At 43.7% G+C, this 21,677-nt stretch overlaps 1 protein-coding gene across 1 annotated transcript in view; it reads left to right on the top strand.

The window, feature by feature from the left end:
- Positions 1-21,139, top strand: part of LOC134933350 (solute carrier family 45 member 3-like) — a 64,664-nt gene extending 43,525 nt beyond the window's left edge. The window contains exons 2-5 of the mRNA XM_063928477.1: positions 10,022-10,319; positions 12,078-12,905; positions 19,581-19,846; positions 20,362-21,139. Of these exons, the coding sequence (XP_063784547.1) occupies positions 10,172-10,319; positions 12,078-12,905; positions 19,581-19,846; positions 20,362-20,823 (1,704 nt within the window). The 5' untranslated portion in view covers positions 10,022-10,171 and the 3' untranslated portion in view covers positions 20,824-21,139. The remainder of the gene's footprint in view (positions 1-10,021; positions 10,320-12,077; positions 12,906-19,580; positions 19,847-20,361) is intronic.
- The last annotated feature ends 538 nt before the right edge of the window (positions 21,140-21,677 follow it).

Here is a 21,677-nt window from a genome sequence, read left to right as displayed (position 1 = left end):
AATCTCATTGGTTTGAACCACTAAAAAAGGTGGATTTAAAATATCTCACATGGAAAGTGACCATGTTACTAGCCCTGGCTTCGGCCAGGAGAGTGTCAGAACTGGCAGCTTTATCTTACAAAAGCCCATATCTGATTTTCCATTCGGACAGGGCAGAACTGCGGACTCGTCCGCATTTTCTCCCTAAGGTGGTGTCAGCATTTCATCTGAACCAGCCTATTGTAGTGCCTGCGGCTACAAGTGACTTGGAGGACTCCAAGTTACTGGACGTTGTCAGAGCATTAAAAATATATATTGCAAGGACAGCTGGAGTCAGAAAATCTGACTCGTTGTTTATATTGTATGCACCCAACAAGATGGGTGCTCCTGCGTCTAAGCAGACGATTGCTCGTTGGATCTGTAGCACAATCCAACTTGCACATTCTGTGGCAGGCCTGCCACAGCCTAAATCTGTAAAGGCCCACTCCACAAAGAAGGTGGGCTCATCTTGGGCGGCTGCCCGAGGGGTCTCGGCATTACAACTTTGCCGAGCAGCTACGTGGTCAGGGGAGAACACGTTTGTAAAATTTTACAAATTTGATACTCTGGCTAAGGAGGACCTGGAGTTCTCTCATTCGGTGCTGCAGAGTCATCCGCACTCTCCCGCCCGTTTGGGAGCTTTGGTATAATCCCCATGGTCCTTTCAGGAACCCCAGCATCCACTAGGACGATAGAGAAAATAAGATTTTACTTACCGATAAATCTATTTCTCGGAGTCCGTAGTGGATGCTGGGCGCCCATCCCAAGTGCGGATTATCTGCATAAATTGTACATAGTTATTGTTAACTAATTCGGGTTATTGTTGAAGGAAGCCATCTTTCAGAGGCTCCGCTGTTATCATACTGTTAACTGGGTTTAGATCACAAGTTGTACGGTGTGATTGGTGTGGCTGGTATGAGTCTTACCCGGGATTCAAAATCCTCCCTTATTGTGTACGCTCGTCCGGGCACAGTACCTAACTGGAGTCTGGAGGAGGGTCATAGGGGGAGGAGCCAGTGCACACCACCTGATCGGAAAAAGCTTTACTTTTTGTGCCCTGTCTCCTGCGGAGCCGCTATTCCCCATGGTCCTTTCAGGAACCCCAGCATCCACTACGGACTCCGAGAAATAGATTTATCGGTAAGTAAAATCTTATTATTTTGTTTTGGCATACATATCGAGCATGGCAGGTCACACACACTAAAGCACAGAGAAAACCTGACACCTCTCTTCACACTACGTTCTGGGGTAACCCATGTTTCCTTCCTGGCCTTGATAACACACATTTTTTGAGTTGGAGAGAAAAGGGGATCGCAGCTATTAGAGACATATATGACCCAGGAGGCAACGCAGTGCTTTCTTTCTCTGACATCCAGTTAAAGTTTGGTATATCCCACCGGGAATTTTTTATGTACCTACAGGCTAGACACTTTGCTCAATCCCAGTCTCATTCTATGATTTCTGAGGCTACCACAGACCCGCTGCGCACCCTAATGGTGCTCACTAAAGATTGTCCTTACCATCTCAATTATTTCAGAAACACCTTTAGGGTCTCATATAGAGACCGTCTCTGGGAACCCGCGCTGTCCTCATGGTCCAGAGATATCCCCAATATGGGATCGAGCGCTGATTTATTAGATAACATTTTACCCATTTTTAGGTCCTTATATTCTGCCTCTTTGCAAGAGGTACACTTGAAAACGCTCCAAAGGGCATATATAGCACCTAATCAGAGGGCACACATGGTCCCAGACGACACTGGCTGTTGCATCAAATGTACTGCGCAGAATGCCACCTTGTACCACAATATGTGGTCTTGCCGGAAAATATCTAAGTTTTGGTATAAGGTGGTCGCTTATCTCAACACAGTATTTAACTTACAGTTAATAAAACGTCCTAAGGCTTGCTTGTTACTTGATTTTAGGGAATGGTCTCTTGGGCCTGAAGATAGAGATATTGTTCCGGTAATCTCTGTCATTTTGACAATTGCCAAGAAACAAATTCTTAATAATTGGATCAAACCGTCTACCTCTTCTTTGATGGCTGTAAAACACATGACCCTCCGAATTATTTATTTTGAGAGGCGTGCTACTCTTCCTGACATAGAAATGGGGGTCAGGCGGTTTGCCAAGAAGTGGGAGAGGTACATTGATACTCTAGATCCGGACATACAATCTTTCATCTATAAACTATTTGAGACAACAAAGTGGTACCTATATAGACAAATCGATAGGGCCTATTGATAACTTAGGCCTATGTACTGTTCCTTTGAGACCTCCTGTTCTTTTCCTAGGAAATGTAATCATACTAATCTTAATACCCCACGCTGTATGTTTAGTCCGAGGCCAATTAGATACTGAACCTTCTCTTTGGTTAGAATGGCTAACCATGCCGGAAATGCCTAGTTATTATTCTTAATTAAGATGTCTTTGGCCGTTACTCAGTCAGGAACTGATCATACTTGTATTGTCTTCCCCATTTGTCCCCCCCCCCTCTCTCCTCCTGTCTGTCTTCTTCATTGACCTCTCCGGTATATTGATGTTCTGTGAACTCTCAGGTAAAACTAGGTGCTTGACCTTGGGTATATGATGATTTCGTATGCTGAGACGCAAACGGATACTGTTTTCATCATTTCTTAGACCTCATGTTGATTAAGACTGTCCATCCTTTGCCTTTTATCCAAGCCCACAGCTGCCGACCATATATGTATTTGTTGATTTTACTGATGTGATTTAAAAGCACTTTACGTTGGAACACTGTAACTATACCGGTTCCTCTCCGGTCTTTGGTTTGTCTGTACCATGAAGGTCTTCCCTGTTTTTTGTATTTCTATATAAAAATCTAATAAAATTTGTTGAATTAAAAAAAAAAGTCTAAACCGTTCATCCAGGTTACCTACATCATAAAATACATTTGCCTTGTCTCTATGGAAAATATTTTATTAAAAAATATACGCGGGATACCCTCTAAATACACCCCCAGTATGTACTTACGGGGAACTGCAGCAGATATTGTTGATGCTTTTTTATTTAACTGCAAAAGCAGCCCGCAAGGATTTCTACGTGTATTGCTAAAATGCATAATGCTTTGCATTCTGGAGCTTGGTCCTGGTAGCCAAAACCATCTTCAGATGTTGCTAGCCATTATTGCTGGATTCAGTATGCTGGATCCTCCGACGGGATCCGTCATCAAAATACTGACGCCTGGAATCACAATCTTTGTTATTGCGGGAAGCGCACGCTTCCTGCCACAGGAGGTAGGAGGTTAGGTTTAGCAATTAGAAGGGGAGTTAGTGTGCAGGGACGGGAAGGTTATGGTTAGGTATTGGGGAGGGAGGATTAGGGTTAGGCACATTCTCTTACGTCCTAAAGGATGCTGGGGTACATATTAGTACCATGGGGTATAGATGGGTCCACTAGGAGCCATTGGCACTTTAAGAGTTTGAGAGTGTGGGCTGGCTCCTCCCTCTATGCCCCTCCTTCCAGAATCAGTTTAGAAAATGTGCCCGGAGGAGCCGGTCACAGCTAGGGGAGCTCTACGGAGCTTCTTTAATAAAAGTTTATTTTACAGTTTATTATTTTACAGGCAGGCTGCTGGCACCAGCCTCCCTGCTTCGAGGGACTTAGGGGGGTAGTAGTGTCCGCCCTGCGGGGTCTGAGCCACTATCTCCGCTGACTGACAGGACACTGAGCTCCTGAGGGGATTGAACGTTCCCCGCCACGGGATCGCTCACCCCGGCAGCATGCCGCCACCCCCTTACAGAGCCAGAAGATCAGAAGATGGCGAGATATGGCGGCACAAGGGTAGGAGCGCAGCTCTGAGAGGCTGCGCTCCGGGAAGGCTCAACGGCACACAGTGTTGGCGCTATGAGGGGCGTCCTGAGCCAGCATCTTAATACCCTACTCTGGTCACAGACGCTAACCGGAGACTGAATCCCCAGGCTAGCGTCAGAATCCTCCGTACTCAGACGCCCACAGGGGACGGAATCCCTTGCCTAGCGACGGAATCTTCAGGCCAGTATAAACAATTTGTGCGGAAAAACGCGCCATCTTCAAGGGGCGGAGCATCTCCTCAGAATGGACCCAGCAGCGTTCAGCACCATTTTCCTGCCTGCAGTTCCTGTACACAGACGCTGACAGAGCTGTCCCTCCAATCAACTCCAGCTATCCTGTGCGGTACCAGGGGGTTGTAGAAGGGGCGGTGAATTAGTTCTGTGTAACTATTACAGTACACAGTGGGCGCTGGTAAGGGGTGTCCTTTATCTAAACAGCGCTGTGTATGGGTTGGCTCCAATCTCTGTGTCTCTCTTGCCATTCTCAGGGGGGAAACTCTGTTTAGCCTCACCTGTGTGTGTGGTGTGTTTGGGGTCTCCAGTTAGCTATGTCCAGGGACTCTGTGTCATATGCGGCTGAGGATATGTCCTCCCAGGATGATCTCATACCATGTAATCAGGATTGCACTGTTGTAGCGCAGATACCAGCAAGGGAGCCTGAGTGGTTATCAAAACTATGATTTCTCAGATTTCTACTAGGGTTGCTCAGAATGAATCTGCAACTGAGGTTTTACAGAATTCTATGGCAGTTTGAAGAAATTAAGATTTCAGTTTTTATTCTGTGTGCTATAGGTACATGAATTTATAACACATCTCTGGTTTCCCAGGCCAGATCTGGGGCACCATGCCTTACCACCATTTACTAGGTAATAGTGCAGGCTTAAAAAACACGATTAATTTCTATCCACTTTATTGTATTGGCATGTGCGCGTCCTCCTGCAACGTTCTGGCTCCATCCTGCGCTGTTTTCTTTTGCCAAACCTGTATTTATACCATTTGACCCAGCTGTTCATATTTATTGCTGCTGTTCCCATCCAGCCCCGCTCTGCTCTAGTTCCTGCTTAGTATGAGTTTATATCCAGAGAACAGCATCATGTCGTATCTCAGGAAACTCTTATTGGCAGGCAGAGATAGATGGGCAGGCTAGAAAAAAAGAATTCTATTACGAATAAGAGACCGTAATGCACACAACATTTGGAAGCTGATTAAATTCCAGGTGATGTGGAAGTGTCAAAGGGTGGTCCACAGCAGTCCTGTACTGTATGTTCTGGGCTTCAGATTGCTTCTCCATGCACATTCGCCATTGCACTAACATATGCCCTGTAACAGCAAGTTGAAACGATGAGACGTTGTGTATATATTACTGAGCCATGTCAAGGCGACCTCTCCGGTTTCCTCTTTATTGCTTGTAAAAGGTTTTTGGTCTGACATCATGGATTACAAATATCCCAGTCAGTTACTCTATACCAGAAGATACATTAGCCCAGACTAGAAATCAAATAATGGTAGAGGAGAGACTATAATGTTTTATAACAGCCTGCAGCAGCGTTGGCTTGTGTCCAAGCGTGAATGCAACAGGGTTCCTGCTAACAAACCACCATGTAATAGGAAGATATTCCAACTTCAGACATCATTTTGTTTCTTGCATCAGGGAGAAGACACAGTGGAAGTGGTATGTTTACATTCTGAGTTGTTAATATGTTAAATATCATTGTAGAGCAAGCCACTTTTTTTTTTTACGATAATGTAATCCATTGCCCTAGGGATGAATAAATTACCAGAAATAATAATAAATAATTAATAATAATTTTATTTGAACATAGCGCTCTAGAAATAATGTATAGGGAGATTGATTTAGCAGTGATTTGCTGCAGAGCATCCCAGGCTGTACAGCGGAGTACATTTATGCAACGCTAATTATCCTACCCACCTTTAGAGGCCACAGATTGACTTGGTCTCATAGTGTTGTGCCCTTCTAAACCTTCCCAGCATGCCATCTGTTGTTACTTGTAGTGAAAGTATCCATTGCTTAGCTAGGTGGCGCTTCTCTGTCTCACAACAGTGCAAAAGTCATAGCTGGGAGGTTGCATAGAACATCTCTAAAAGCTGCAGATACACAGGGCTATGATGTCACATCGAGAAAACTGACATGCTGTGCTTTATCATTTTAACTTTTTGTCCAATGTCATTCAGTCCACTCAAGGCGGTGACCTAAAGATGAGATGTGGTTTAAGCAATCTACAATAGAGGATAGTAAGACATTGCTCATCATTGCTTCACATAGCACATGACAACCTCGGCAAATACACAGGGTAGCACTTTCCTGTCGCTTTCCTTGTTGCAAACTTGCTCCATCTGTACGGAATGAATGCCCCCAAAGTACCTTAAGTAAAAACTACCAATATCACCAATAGAAACAAAGTTTTGTATATGGAGAAGCTAGATTTACTATATTTCAGAGGTTCCCAAACTCACTCCTCAAGGCATACCTCCCAACATGACCCTCTCCAGGAGGGACACAATGCTCTGCTTCTGGACTTTTAATCTATGATTGACGACACCTGTTTTTGACAGGTTGACGGATAAGCAGGGTGTTTCAGCACAGGTGATGGCAATCATGGCAATCATAAATTAAGAGGGAAATCCAGAAGCAGAGCATTCTGTCCCTCCTGGAGAGGGTCATGTTAGGTATGCAGAGCTGGCCCTAACCAATATGATGCCCTAGGCAAGATTTTGGCTGGTGCCCCCTAGCACCACCGCTAGTTTCGCACCCTTTTCCCAGCACCATCACCCCTCACCCATAGCAGTTCTTTTTTTGTACCCCTGTAATTTAAATAAGAACAGTGTGCACATTCAGCGCACAGCCCAAAAGGGTATGTGTTTTTGCTGGAAAGGGGTGTGGCCACACAATAGTACCCCCAATTCAAATTATGCCTCACAGTAGTGCAACTTTATTCACAATTTATCATACAACAGTGTCCCTTATTCACATTACATCACACAGTAGTACCACTCTACCTTATATATGTTATTCCTCACAGTAGTGCCCCTCATTCACATAACATCATACTGAATTGCTCCTTATTCACATTACACCACACCATATTGCTCCTTATTCACATTACACCACACAGTAGTGCCCTTTCTATATGTTACGCCACACAGTAGAGCACCTTATACACATAATGCCACACATTGGTAATGCATTTATACACATAATACCACACAGTAATGCCCCTTACACATATGACACACATCATTAATGTCCTTATAAACATAATGCGCCTTACACATTATGTCAACCCTTATTAATGCCCTTATACGCATAATTTCCCTTACACATATGCTGCACATTATTAGTGCCCTCATACACATAATGACACACATAGTGTTCCTTACACATATGTTACACATTATTAATGCCCTTATACACATAATGACACATATAGTTCCTGGCGTAAGTCAACTGGCAGCTCTGCTAACGGGTGCCTAATTTTTATGAAAATGCATCTTATTTGCATTGCTATGTGGCTAGGATGCACAAGCAGCTTCTGCTGATTAAAATGATATGTGGCATGCCTATATACTGTGTGCGACTGTGGCTGTATCTGCATACGTAATACACACAGAATGTAGGCATGCCGCATATCATTTTAATAAGCAGAAACTGCTTGTGCCCCTAGGCATACCAGATGCCCTAGGCAATTGCCTAGTTTGTCTATGCCTAGGGCCGGCTCTGGAGGTATGCTCAAGGCACCCTGACAGACCAGGTTTTAACGATAACCATGCTTTGGGCTCAGGTGACTAATTTAGTACCTCAGTTAATTTGATTTAGCCATATGTGCTCAGCCTTGAATATCCTTAAAACCTGTACTGTTAGGGCGCCTTGAGGACCTAGTTTAGGAAACTTTGCTTATAATTACACCACAATTCTTTCAAACTAATTGTACCAGTGAATACATACTCTACTATCTGATATGTGCAGGGCCCATCTCTGTTTGTCTGCTTGGATACTTAATATTGTGACATATATATAGGTGTGTTATTGGATACTTTTCATGCATTATCTTATATAATAAAAGGTTAATGCTGCTCCTCACCTCTATATGGGGGATTCAAGTGTTTTGCACAACCCTGGGTTGGTGGTCTAGGACCAATTCAAATTATTTATGGTCAATTTAATAGGCAAAACAAGTGCTGGTGGCTGCCAATCATAAGATATGTGGACAAACAGAAGCAAATCTTGTCCCTCATCACACAATTGCCCCCGAGGATGACATATAAACACAACTTACTTAAAGTTATATTTCTTTCTGAATCTCTCAATAAGAAACTTTTGGCCTAGGGGTGCCGTGAAAACAATTCTGGTACCCTAGGGCGCTGTGATTAAAAGAAAAAAGTTTGTGAACCACTGCTCTATGCTATGACCTGTTTACAAAACAGGTCACAGCCTTTTTTTTTTTTTTGCATTTATTTTTATGTGACATTGAACCAGCTTTCCCAGCAGCAGCACTATGCAATCTGGTTTGATTTTAGACATGACTATTTAGCAGGAACTTCTAAGCATTCCTTCCCCAGTAATCCCTGTAAACTGAGCTCATGATGATAGTGTTGCAAAGTGAACTTGTCAGGAAAGATCAATTGTTAGAAGTACGTTCTGGGTGCAGCTCTTCATGGGGGAGGTCTTATTGCGTTATGCTTTTTTGAGGCACATAATAATGCATACAAGTGTTAACTAGCCATGGCACTTCTTCGTTTGATTTATCTTTTCAAAATGACTTATTTGTAATGTGTGTTTAGCTAGGATCAAGGTAGCTTTGTAGTTATCATCTTAAGGGGTATATTCGATTAGCGTCGGATCCATTCCGACATGTATTTGTCGGAATGGATCCGACAACCCCTATTCAATCTCATCTCAATTCGACTTTTTTAAATTGAATTGAGATGAGGGAGCCAGAGGAGGAGAGGGGGGGGGAGGGGGGGGTGCCGAGGGGAGACCAGCGGGGGACAGCCACCGGCAGACGGAGGAGATCAGCGCTACAGTAGCGCTGCAGGAGGATGTCACACAGCCGCCTGACCTCACGGCAGTGTCCACCCGACTCCAGCAAGCGTGACCTCACTTGCTGGAGTCGGGTGGAAGCTGCCGTGAGCGGCGCGGCTGTGTGACATCCTGCTGCAGCACTGTGCTGTAGCGCTGATCTCCCCTATATGCCCGCCGGCTATCCCCATCTCCCTGCGGCTCCCCCAGCTCTCCTCCTCTGGGTCCCACATCTCAGTCCGACATTTTTTTATGTCGGACTGAGATGGTCGAAAAGGGGGCCAAATCCTGTCGGTTTTGGCCCCGTTTTTTGACACAAGCACATGGATCGGCAGCTATTCCGCTATTTTTGAATAGGTTGGAACCCCTTCCGACCTAAAAAAAAGTCAAAAACTGCCGTCTTTTCGACAGACGGCAGCTTTCGACGTCAATTGAGTGTGCATCTATCTTTAAATGGGTGAAGATAGAACGGCCTCTAGCCATGTATATACTGTATGTATACTCACTGCAGCACAGATTACTTTTCAGGTTGGATGTGCTTATTTTAGAGGCAGTGACCTGCCCACTTATATGATTATGTTAGTGAGGACATGGCTGCATGTGACAGAGGGATGAATGTATTAATGTTCCTGGATCATCCCTTATGTGTGTGGATATCCAGATCGCAGTGAATCTGGTCCACACACCGATGGAGCAGAGTCTTCAAGCAGCACAGAGTATATCAGGAGATGAGTGATGTGTAAGTGAGGACAGGGCCACATGTGATGGGAACAGTAACATGATGTGAGAAGGGGAATAAAGGCAGCAGGAAGCCACAGACCAAGAGTTATATAGTAGAAGGAGCAAGGTACCATGGTAGCACAGTGTAATGATGTGAGGCTCCTGTCAAACTGATATAGGGAGATTGTTGTGCCAGATGCAGTTTCTGTATGAACCAGAGTTGACCAATGCATTCATCTTATTTAAAAAATGATCTCTATTACTATCCTATTGTAAATATTTTGTAGGTTGCGTAAAACATGATCACTCATGAGTCGTGGCCTCTTGTATCTCTGTCATTTCTTAGGTATCAATAATGATACGTCTCTGAGCTATCTATATAGTAATATTCTTTCTTTTTTTTTACCTTGTAGCAAGGTTCATTGAGTATGGCAACCGGGAGAGAACAAATGGCGGCACTGGCATCAACGACTTCTGTTCAAGATAACCCTGAGTCCAAAACAAGGTCGTCAGACACCTTACATATCCGGCCTTAGACACTGGCAAGAGAGAGGCTCCGGAACATGGAGCCGTGCAGCTTGCCGTGGCACCTTGTCCTGCTGAACTTCATGACATGTGGCCTTGAAATCTGTGTGGCAGCTGGGATCACCTATGTTCCCCCGTTACTTCTGGAAGCTGGAGTGGAAGAGCAGTACATGACCATGGTTTTAGGTGAGTTATCATTGTATGAGTTGTGATTACGGTTGCAGTGAGTATTCATTTGTAAGTGTCTGACAGACGGAGAGTGGCCGTTTCGTAGGATTTAACGGAGCTGCAAAACCGAGGGCATGTCGGGACCGTCTTTGTGTCGTGGATCAGCCGCCGATTGCCATCCTGTACACGGGAAACAGGTCTGAGGTGTCTCAGTGGTATCCGGTCTGTAGGTCGACCACACTTAGGTCGACGTGAGTTTTTCACAATTTTTTTTTTTTTTTTACATTTTCATACTTTGATTCACGTGGACTACGATTGGGAACGGTAACCTGTGTCGAGTGCAGCGAGGCACCTTGCCCGAAGCATTGCGAGCGGACACGGCGCACTAATTGGGGTTCCCAGTCACTCTACGAAGAAAACGACCCCCAAAAAAACTCATGTTGACCTTGCACAATTCGAGCTAATTATTGTGTCGACCTATTTTAGGTGTCAACTTAGTCACCGTCGACCTAAGTGTGGTCGACCCTATGACCCACACCCGTCTCACTTATGTCGGCCATTCTGAGTGACCGTAGACTTACTCGAGGAGTTGAGTTTTCCTGGATCTGTCCTGATGCTGCGAATGTGTACATAGTTGCAGCCAATTATGAGGGCTCTAGTGGGCTTCTCTAGACAAATACCGGGAGCTGTTACATTAGCATTTTTTCGCACATAACATATTGTAAGTTCCCCATACAGTATGTTATATATTACATATCTGCTAAGTTTCACATCAAATACATTTTTAACTCCAATCCAGTAAAAAAAAAGAAGCCACAGGGCTTTTAATGAATCAGACCAGGCTCAGTCCTGACCTACGTTTTGACCCCTGTCATAGATGTGTTATCAAGTGTCTAATTTAATTGTAGTAGTTTGCTAAAGCCTGAGGCCCTGTCATTTTTGTGTGTTTTCATTCTTTCAGCTTGTGGTGTCTGGTGTCTCTTGCAGTAATTTACAGACATGTCCTGGAGGGGCTCACGAAATGTGACTTCATTGAGTGTATTTACCCAACGACAGACATGTCTATAAATAAATCTACGTACTGTCACAGTGACATAAATGTAATTTGTCAGTAGGAATTGCCGTCTGTAGGTTTTTCTTTTTGTGTGTGTGATGGGGACATCAATACTTGCTATATATTCCCTGTACCAATGGCTTTCAACTCTAATCCGCAGCAGGTTATGTTTTCTGGATTACTTTAACATACGGGTGACTTGACCTATTTTGCTGTGTCAGTGGTAATCCCACTTCTTTTCACAGACAAAAGTCCAGAAAACATGATCTGTTGACTCTGGTGATACACCACAGCAGTTTATTCTCTGTTGGGGAGATTTATCAAGGCTTGGAGAGAGAGTAAGTACCAACCAATCAGCTGCTAACGTTCATTTTTCAAACCCAGCCTGTAAAATGACAGTTAAGAGCTAATTTATCTCTCTCCAAGATGTGATACGTATCCTTCTATTATGTAACAAAACTTACCAGACGTGGGCTTTTTACTCCTCTAGTACCCTTACAGACAGAGATTTGATTGGCTGCATAAACAACTTTATGAAGGTCTTTACAGTGCACAATATGAAGGAATTCAGTGAAAACTGATGTGTGCAATTAGCTCATACCCGGTGTGGCTAGAATAAAGTCAAGGAGTGAAACACTAATTACAGGCTTGTCGGTTTTCTTTAATCCATGCACAATGCAATAGCTCTGGAAAAATGTAATTTATGTCTATCTTTTTGGCAGGTATCGGGCCAGTTCTGGGGCTTATCCTTGTACCACTAATTGGATCAGCAAGCGACAATTGCCAAAGCAACTATGGTCGGAGACGCCCATTTATCTGGCTGCTATCTCTTGGTGTCCTTGTTTCACTCTTCATCATTCCACATGCGGACTCCTTGGCTTCCTACTTCTCATATGGCGGGAACCGTGTTCATATTTTTTTCCTCATTTTTGGGGTGGGACTGTTAGACTGTTGCGTACAGGTCTGTTTTACCCCACTGGAGGCCCTGTTGTCTGACCTTTACCATGATGACGAAGGCTGTAGTCAAGCCTTCGCCGTGTTCTCATTCATGATCAGCGTTGGGGGTTGTATCGGATATCTACTGACCTCCGTCAACTGGAATTACACTTTTGTGTCCTTTTACCTCGGTGGTCAAGACGACTGCCTATTTATAATGCTAACGCTAATATTTATAATAAGTGTCCTTGTTACTATGAAGACTGTGGAAGAACATAAAAACTATGGAGAACAGCAGGTCATGGACCTCAAACCTTCCATGACCTCCAAGTCCTTCACCAGAGGATGTTGTATACCAAAATTAAAACTCCGCTCTTGGAAATGCAACCCAGTTTTCTGCCTACTGAGCCTCTGCTGGTCCATCACGCCCAGAATATATCACAGTTACTGTCGCATCCCGGCTGTCATGAGACAGCTGTGTGCCGCCCAGTTGTGTAGCTGGATGGCCGTTATGTCTTTCATGCTGTTCTACACAGATTTTGTTGGAGAAGGATTGTACAAAGGTATTCCAAGCGCAGCTCCTGGGACCGAATCAAGGATCCGCTATGATGAAGGTAATACTGAAAAATGTCTAATGCAATATTGCCACTGAAAAATCTGATAATGGTAATATTTAGTACGACTTGCTAATCTCTTGCGTCAAGATAAAATGTCCTGCTCAGTCTTACTGCAGCTCTGATCAAATGTAATATGCATAACATATTCCACAACCCTCGGGCAAAATCCTACAGGGTGCTAATATGACAAGACACTTGGATGGAAGTGCATAATGTGCCTGTTTATGCTTGTTGTGGCATCACTGACCATGCCCCATGTGCGGCTCTGCCAGGCTGTACACAAAGGATTTCTGTTCCAAGGTTTCTTCACAGTTACAGAATGATGATAATATTGGCCTTAATTTCAGCAAAGCTACATGATGGATAGCCTGGTAGAGTCTAGACCTGTTCCGTTAAGGGAAGAACACTTCATTTATTTAAACATGTTATTCGGCACTCTGTAGTCACAGTATTTAAAACCTTTAAATGTCCAGGGTGGCACTAACTATAATTGTCCCTCTCTTGATACCTTTATTTTATATCTGAGACATGACAAACTGCTTAGTCTTCTCTTGGCCTTGTTAGTATGTGAAAGTATGATGCTATATATTCTCACTACCCTACAGAAAACAATGATAACAGGCAGCAGTTATAGGTGCAAACTAAAAAGTTCTAGCATGTCCAGTTCGCCATGAGTGTCTGAAGGTGTTGCTTGGCTCCTTGTGCTGGAAATCTGAAAGGGCCGCCACACTCTAAAGCTGGCCATAGACTTATGCGACTTCTCGGAGGGGAGATGTCCTATACGATCACCCCGGCAGCTTCACAGCGACAGGATCGCATATGATACATCGCATGCAGTCCTTTTGCATACGATGTATCGTATGCGACCGCAGCCAACCCCAGCTGCCGCTACGATGTATCTATAGTGCAGTACTTCCGATTGGAGGTAAAACACATGCAATTTGCCAGTTTTCATCCAATTTATCAGCCCGAAATGTCAGAATCTGATGAAATAGGGCAAAATCGCACTACTGTATGGGCACCTTTAAAGCAGCGGTTCCTAAACTTGGTCCTTCAGGCACCCTAAAAGTCCAGGTTTTCAGAATATCCATGGCTGAGTGGGATCCGGTCTCGAGGTCGACAGTAACTAGGTTGACACTATCTAGGTCGACCACTATTGGTCGACAGTAGCTAGGTCGACAGGGTCTCTAGGTCGACAGGTCAAAAGGTCGACCTGAGTTTTTCACGATTTCTTTCTTTTTTTGAACCTTTTCATACTCAACGATCCACTTGGACTACGATTGGAATGGTAATCTGTGCCGAGCGCAGCGCGCGAAGCAAGGGGACACGGTGCACTAATTGGGGTTCCCGGTCACTCTACGAAGAAAACGACACCAAAAAACATTAAAAAATCATGTCTTCCTTTTGACCTGTCGACCTAGAGCCTGTCGACCTAGTTACTGTCGACCAATAGTGGTCGACCTAGACACTGTCGACCTAGTTACTATCTACCTTCCATACCACACTCGGGTGAGTACAGGTGGATAAATCAAATTGACTGAGGTACTCTTAAAGTCACTTGTGCCCAAGCACTGTAGTCCTTAAATCCTAGGCCATAAGGTGCCTTGAGGTCTGAGTTTAGGAACCGCTGCTCTGTAGTGTTTTCTTGTTGATATACTGCCATCATAATATACCAGCAGTGCCCTACAAAGTGATGAAAACATGTGTTGCTTCTTGTATTAACACGACACCGGTTTCCCTAGTCATTGATGCCAGTACAGTTGCTCAGTTTTAAATAAAAAACAAAACTCTGGCTCAGGATTATATTAAATGAACACCTGCAGTGAGGGTAGTTCCACCTTGTTACATAGGTGACCATGTGCAAAACCCCTAGCCTATATGAATAACCATCATGAGCCTTATTGCAGTAAAGTGATGCAAGAAAAGGAATCTCCATACTCTTTTCAGACGCTGGAGTTAGACTGTCAATATTTTAGGCCTATAAAACCCCTTTATTTATTCAGTATTACGGTATACAGGTTCTGAAATGTAACGGTCAGTGGTTACTTGGCCTTTAACTGCTGCTCTTAGGGCAGGTCACATGTTGGGCTTAAAGGACCATTTATTAACAATACCATCCCCTCCCTATGACATAGATTATCTTTAGCTGCAGTATTTCTATGTATGTGCTATAAACAGAACAGCTGAGGACCTGTGAAACTCTCTGGACCTTGCAGTCTATATATAAAAGCCAAATGAGCAGCACTCTGTACCCACTTAATACTGGCACGGATTAGATGCCATTACTGGATAAAATGATACTTTATAACTAGTGTTATTTTAAGAAGTGATCCATTCTTCAGTGAGGAGGAGGCCTCGTAGTCCCTTTCTATGTTTCAGCCTCATCATCCAAGTAGTTGTCCTCTTTTGTATCACGCTCCCTAGGCAGTACCCCACCACCCCCTCCTGGAGCCCTCACGATTTCTTGGCACCCACTATACATTGGCGAGCTAGGGTTATCTGGTGGAGACACTGAGCCCTAATCTGCTCGCTCCTTTGCTTTTGGTCCAGTGAAGTGCTCTGGCTGCTCAATTTAATGTAGGAGCCATTTTACCATGTTACAGAGGTTGCCACAATCTAAAAAGTGGGGATGTCCAAAAATGTACGACCCCCTCAGCAATAGCTCTATTCACGTTATTTTGCTGCCAGTGATAACACGATTGACGTCCTCTTTAAAATGTGAGACATTCAAGGTGGGATGTGATAAAAAGTTCTGTAGGTCATTATTAAATGTTATGAAGGTTTAATATTGTCCTCTGTTTTGTACATACCTCGGCCTGCAAAACCTCATGTTGACCTGTTTTGGGACCTGGCTGACAGGCTCGAATTTAGTCAGAGCCGCCATTTTTTCAGTTCTAGGGCTGCAAAGTTACAGAGCTAGCAGACCGCCTCTTGTTATCCTGTGTACAGATGATACGTGGGGGAAGTCGGAGCTGTATGATGTGTGGCCTGAGGAGTAAATCCAGGTCTGCGTATTTAGAGATGTGATTAAATTATACTGCAAGGCTGCACAGTAGGCCCGGTTGGGATGTATAGGTTGTATGTTGCTATGTTTTGCGGCATCGCGGGTCCCCGACAGCTGTAAGCTCCGGACCTCCCACTTCCCTGAGGGATACTGGAGAGTGGTCAGGAGGCCTCCCCAAAATTTGTGAGTGTGAGTCTCCTGGACATTTATAAAGAGTAGGAAAGAATGGATTTAATACAGTGCCCTCAAGTAACCAGTATATAGCATGAGGCATGTAGCGTTGTTTGATCACACTGTAAGGCAGGGTTGGCTGGTTTAAACTACCTTGGTTTAAGCCAAATGTTTTTTTGTCTTTTGTAAAAAGCCACTTTAAAAAAAAAATAAAAAAATAATTATTATTATACTGTCACGACTTCTTAAAAATTCCTATTTATAGTAAAAAAACTAGTGTTTTTATTAGAAATGTTTAATCCAGTGACATGGCCAATGCTAATGCTTAACGTGTGTGTGTGTGTGTGTGTGTGTGTGTGTGTTTCTCTGAAAAGTGCTTTTGAATTTTCCATTTTGTATTACTATTCAGATTTATTTAATTATAGTAAGTAATAAGTAGGACTGAGGGGAATATCCAATTATCCCCGGTAAAACATTGGGTCCGAAAAATGCAGTTTTTCAGACTTTTTTCCGATTGTTTCACCAATGATTTTTTTTTTTTTTTTTTTTTTTTACAGGCTATGGATCGCCTGTGTAATAAAAAAAAAAAAAAAAAAAACCTCTCAAACACACATGTTCAGTGAAACCTGTGTGTTTTCGTGTGAAACAGCTGTTTCTGGGGATTCTGCTTCGCCTGCCGAAGAAAGGTGAAACAAAATCCCAGATAAGCCGGCGCGTGCCGCGGCTTATCGGGGCTAATTTTCTAGCCCCCGGTGAAACAGTTAGCCCGGGTAAATTACCGGGGCTAATTGGATGTCCCCCCAATGCTTAACATTAACTTGTTCTTATTTTCAATTTGATCTAATTCTCGGAGTGTACTTTGTATGTATTAATATGTTTAGTCTATTTACATATATTCAGATCTAATAGGAATAATCAGCTGTAAAAAAAAAATGGTTTTATTGAAAGATGTAAACTAAATCAAATCAAAGCCTAATAACCTCATTAATGTTAGAAAGCTTTAAAACATGGCTGATCAAGGTTTATAATACATAATATATTTTTTTTCATTAAAACATTTTGCAAAAAAAAAAAAGTTGTTAAAAAAAAAAAAGCATGCTGTTTTTTTTTGTTAATTTTTTAAACTGTATTTTTCCCCCCAACCCTGCTGTAAGGCTTTGAGTATTACGGTGTGGTTTAGTTTTGGCATTTCAGATGTGTTTCTGAGTTAATATAGGCTGTAAGTGATCTGAGATAATTCCAGCATATGTTGAAGTTGCTTACATCTGACTCCGATATGTAGAAAACTCATCTCTCTAACTGTATAAGCTGCAGAGGCTTTATTAGCTGGTTTTACATTTGTGCATACATTGCTGGGATAGCTGTGCACTTAATCAGGCAGAAGAATGTGCAGCCTGGTCTGTGTGGTGTAGAATAAATATTTGCTCCATTTTTATTTAGAACTATAGGACATGGTCACATCTACTAATATATGGTGCACAATCTAAAGATAATGTTTCCTACAGAAAGCAAACATAATGTTACATTAGTGCAGTACAAAGTACCATGTCTATAAGGGGTCACTCAGGGCCAAAAGTACGGACCCACAATACTTGTCAACCTAACTTTGCAGCTAACCCTGAATATGCATATGGTGGAAATGTCATTACAGGGCACCCTGCTTCCACCTTAGCTCCACCCCCTTACTTCATAAAAAAGTAAGTACTCCCTCTAATGCGGCTCAGCATCTCCACTTAATTGGAATATGAAAAGGGCTTTGGACACTCACACAAAACAGGGAGTTCTGCTAAATATGGCGGATTTCTAACAGGAGGCAGAGTCAAGGGCAGATGCATGGTGGCATAGGAAGAGGAATCGGCAGCAGAAAGAAGTAATAATGCCACTGGTGCCCAGGTCATTGGTACGGCCTCATCTAGAATAGTGTTCGGTTCTGGAGGCCATATCTTCAGAAGGATATAAATACATTAGAGACTGTATAAAGAAGAGCAACTAAAATGGTGCATGGCCTACATCACAAAACTTACCCGGAAAGACTAAAAATATCTCAATATGTATAGTTTGTAGCAGATAAGTGAAAGGGGGGACATGATAGAAACTTTCACATATACCAAGGGTTTTAATAAGATCCAGGAGGGAAGCATTCTCCAAATGAAGAGAAGTATTGAAACATGAGGACATGCACCGAGACTGGAGAGAGGTAGGTTCAGGGGAAATATGAGAAAAAACTAACGCCACAGAAAGGGTAGTGGACAAGTGGAAAAGCCTCCTGTCAGAGGTGGTAGAGGCTAAAAGTGTGTACACACGGTGAGATTTATCCTTGCGATTTTGACTATATAGTCAAAATCGCAAGGAAAGTCAGTGCAAATTGCACTGTGTTACCGTTGTGCACTGCCGCAGGGTCGGTATCGCAAGGCTTGATAGACTGCAGGCAAGTCAATCTTCACTATCTAGTACAAAGTATAGTCAAAATTGCCAGTTAGTTAAAATCGCACATAGTCAAAATCTGTGCTTCTGGGTTCTGGGGGAGTTCAAGGGAAATCGCATAGTCAAAATCGGAGATAGTCAATATCTCTGTGTATGCATTAAGGCCCATACACACTGGGCGATTTTGAGCTGAAAGCAGGTCACTTTTGGTGTGTTGAGCTGCTTTCAGCTCAAAGCCGCCCAGTGTGTATGCCCCAGCGATGAGCGGTGAGCTGCCAGCCGCCGTTTATCTACTGGTATTACCAGTAGATGAACAGCGGGGTGAGCAGCTTTCCATAGCGTCCTGCTATGGAAAGCCGCTCACCCCCGCTGACATCGCAGGGCAGCAAGGAAAAACGCTCAGTGTGTATGAACCTTAACAAGCATGTGATAGACATAAGGATATCCTTACAAAGAGATAAGGATCAACAATATGGTTAGAAAAGGGACAGACTAGATGGGCCAAGTGCTTCTTATCTGCCAAATTCTATGTAATGTTACTATAATAACCAGCTACCATCTGGCCACACAGTCATATATGCAATTTTTCTTTTTATTTGTAATTAGGGAGACATTGGAGCTGATATGGGGTGACTACGCCCACACACAGCATCTCCTCCCTTCCCTGTATAGACCCATGAACATTTTCAGCTCTACGCCCATGTGGCCCTTAATTCAGCCCTGAATAAAGTAATCATATTGCTTGCATTCTATGGAGTCAGTCCCATCCCCCCCCGAAGGGTGTAAGATTATGTTACTGCAGCATGTAAATGCCAGCAATGACACCCGATCTCACACCCCTCACGACCCGGTAAAGTGCCAGACTTGCGGATTTGTGAGTTGGCAGTACAGTAAGTGCGGCATAGCGCCACGCTTACTAGCACCCGCAATGTCTTTGCAGGGAATAGGATTGAATCCTATGCAGTAATTGTTATGGCAGAGGTTCCCGTCTAGCAGGGAGAATTGACTGTTCTGCATTGCATCACTGGGGAAGTGATTGTGTGACCCTGACTGTCTTGTTCTCTGCCCCGCAGGAATCCGCATGGGGAGCCTCGGCCTTTTCCTCCAGTGCGCAACATCCACCTTCTTTTCCATGATCATCAACAAGCTCGCCAGACAGTACGGGTCGCGGAAAGTCTATTTGTTCAGCATGATCACATTCACTTCCTCCGTCCTGGTTATATGCCTGTCACAGGATATCATTATAGTGACCATCATGTCATCATTGACTGGCTTCGCATACGCTACCCTCCAAACGCTCCCATACACGTTAATATGTCTCTATCACAAAGATAAAGAAGTAAGTACAGAAATGATCACAGACCTCCGCTGTACAAGCCCTGCGCATGTTCACCAATGGTGTCTTCTAAACAGTAACGTTTCACTTGTACAGCTAGCAGGAATTTTATGCCATTTATAGCGCCCACTGGATTATCTATTGTATAATGATGCAGTTCACATGAGCCCTCGGGGTCCTGGGGGGCACACCCTGCACCCATGTTTTCATACATACCCTCCTTAGTCCTGTGTAGGCAGCAGCAGCGCTGCAGAAACCACAGAGAAAATGCTGCAAACCCCATTTTTCCAGTATTTTGGGCATGCACAGTAGAAAGATCACTGGGAAAATGGCCGCCACACAATTTTCCCGGAGACCTGCACATGCGCACTAGACTCTGGGACAGTGCTAGGAAGTGCAGTGTACAAAGGAAAATATACTAGCCTCGTGAAAATAAAATAAATGATATATACTCTATGGTAATGATGTAAAATCCTCTCTGCATCTGAAATAATGTATATTATATTATTTCTCAACAGGTGTTTATGCCGAGACCAGCAGTGCCGTCCCACACAAACAATGGGAATACCCTCACCAAAGAAGCTGTATGCTTTTCACCCAATGGAGTGTACAGCCACCAAAACGGTACTTGTAAGCAGAAAGCAACGGGCCGCAGCACAGAGGAAAGTGTATATATTGCAGAAGAGCCTTACAGCTATGCACATTCTCAGGACTACTATAAAGACAACAATAACCAGACTGCTAACTCCATGAACGAGACTTGTACGGACATTTACGCAAAGCGAGGGATCGGCCTTGACTTTGCGACTCTGGACAGCACATTCCTCCTCTCTCAGGTCTTTCCGTCCCTCTTCATGGGGATGATAGTACAATTAATGGAGAATGTCACAGTCTACATCGCTTCGTCTGTCGTTTTCGGAGTTTTTGCCATTTATTTAGCAAACCGCATTGTTTTTGACCAAAAAGACTTGAAGGTATAAAGGACTGAATGTTAACAAGGGAGAGGAGACGCTAAAAACTTTTGTTTACAGTGTTCACGTTTACAGTAACACAAGTTTTTCTGTCATTTTCCTGTTGCCCGTGTAACTAGTAACCCATTCTTCTTTATTTTATTTTCTTTATTGTGAGGATTTGGGTAAAGGTTAAAGGGAGCAAGGATGAAGCGTGATAGCAGATATAGACAATTGTATCTTGCTAATGCTATAGATCAATGTCCGTTAACCATCTACAGATGGGTGTGGTTCATCAAATCGACAGTATCTAGGTCGACAATGTTTAGGTCGACCACTATAGGTCGACAGTCACTAGGTCGACATGGATGGAAGGTCGACAGGGTTTCTAGGTCGACATGTGCTAGGTCGACAGGTCTAAAGGTCGACATGAGGTTTTTTTTTTGGGTGTCGTTTTCTTCGTAGAGTGACCGGGATCCCAAATTAGTGCACCGCGTCCCCTCGCATGGCTCGCTTCGCTCGCCATGCTTCCGGCATGGTGCCTTCGCTCCGCTACCGCTTCGCTCGGCACACTTTACCGTTCCAATCGTAGTCCACGTGGATCGTTAAGTATGAAAAAAGAAAAAAAATGTGAAAACCTCATGTCGACCTTTAGACCTGTCGACCTAGCACATGTCGACCTAGAAACCCTGTCGCCCTTCCATCCATGTCGACCTAGTGACTGTCGACCTATTGTGGTCGACCTAAACATTGTCAACCTAGATACTGTCGATCTTCAGACCGGATCCCATACAGATAATGGAGGGAATGTAGCAGGGCATGAGAATCAGAAAGTGAGAGATTTTGTGAGAGTTCTCCAGTTGTTTTTAAAGTGGCAATCATTT

Source organism: Pseudophryne corroboree, chromosome 6, assembly GCF_028390025.1.
Source record: "Pseudophryne corroboree isolate aPseCor3 chromosome 6, aPseCor3.hap2, whole genome shotgun sequence".
Classification (NCBI taxonomy): domain Eukaryota; kingdom Metazoa; phylum Chordata; class Amphibia; order Anura; family Myobatrachidae; genus Pseudophryne; species Pseudophryne corroboree.
Note: the sequence above shows the minus strand (reverse complement) of the source record. Positions and strands in the feature narration are given on the sequence as shown.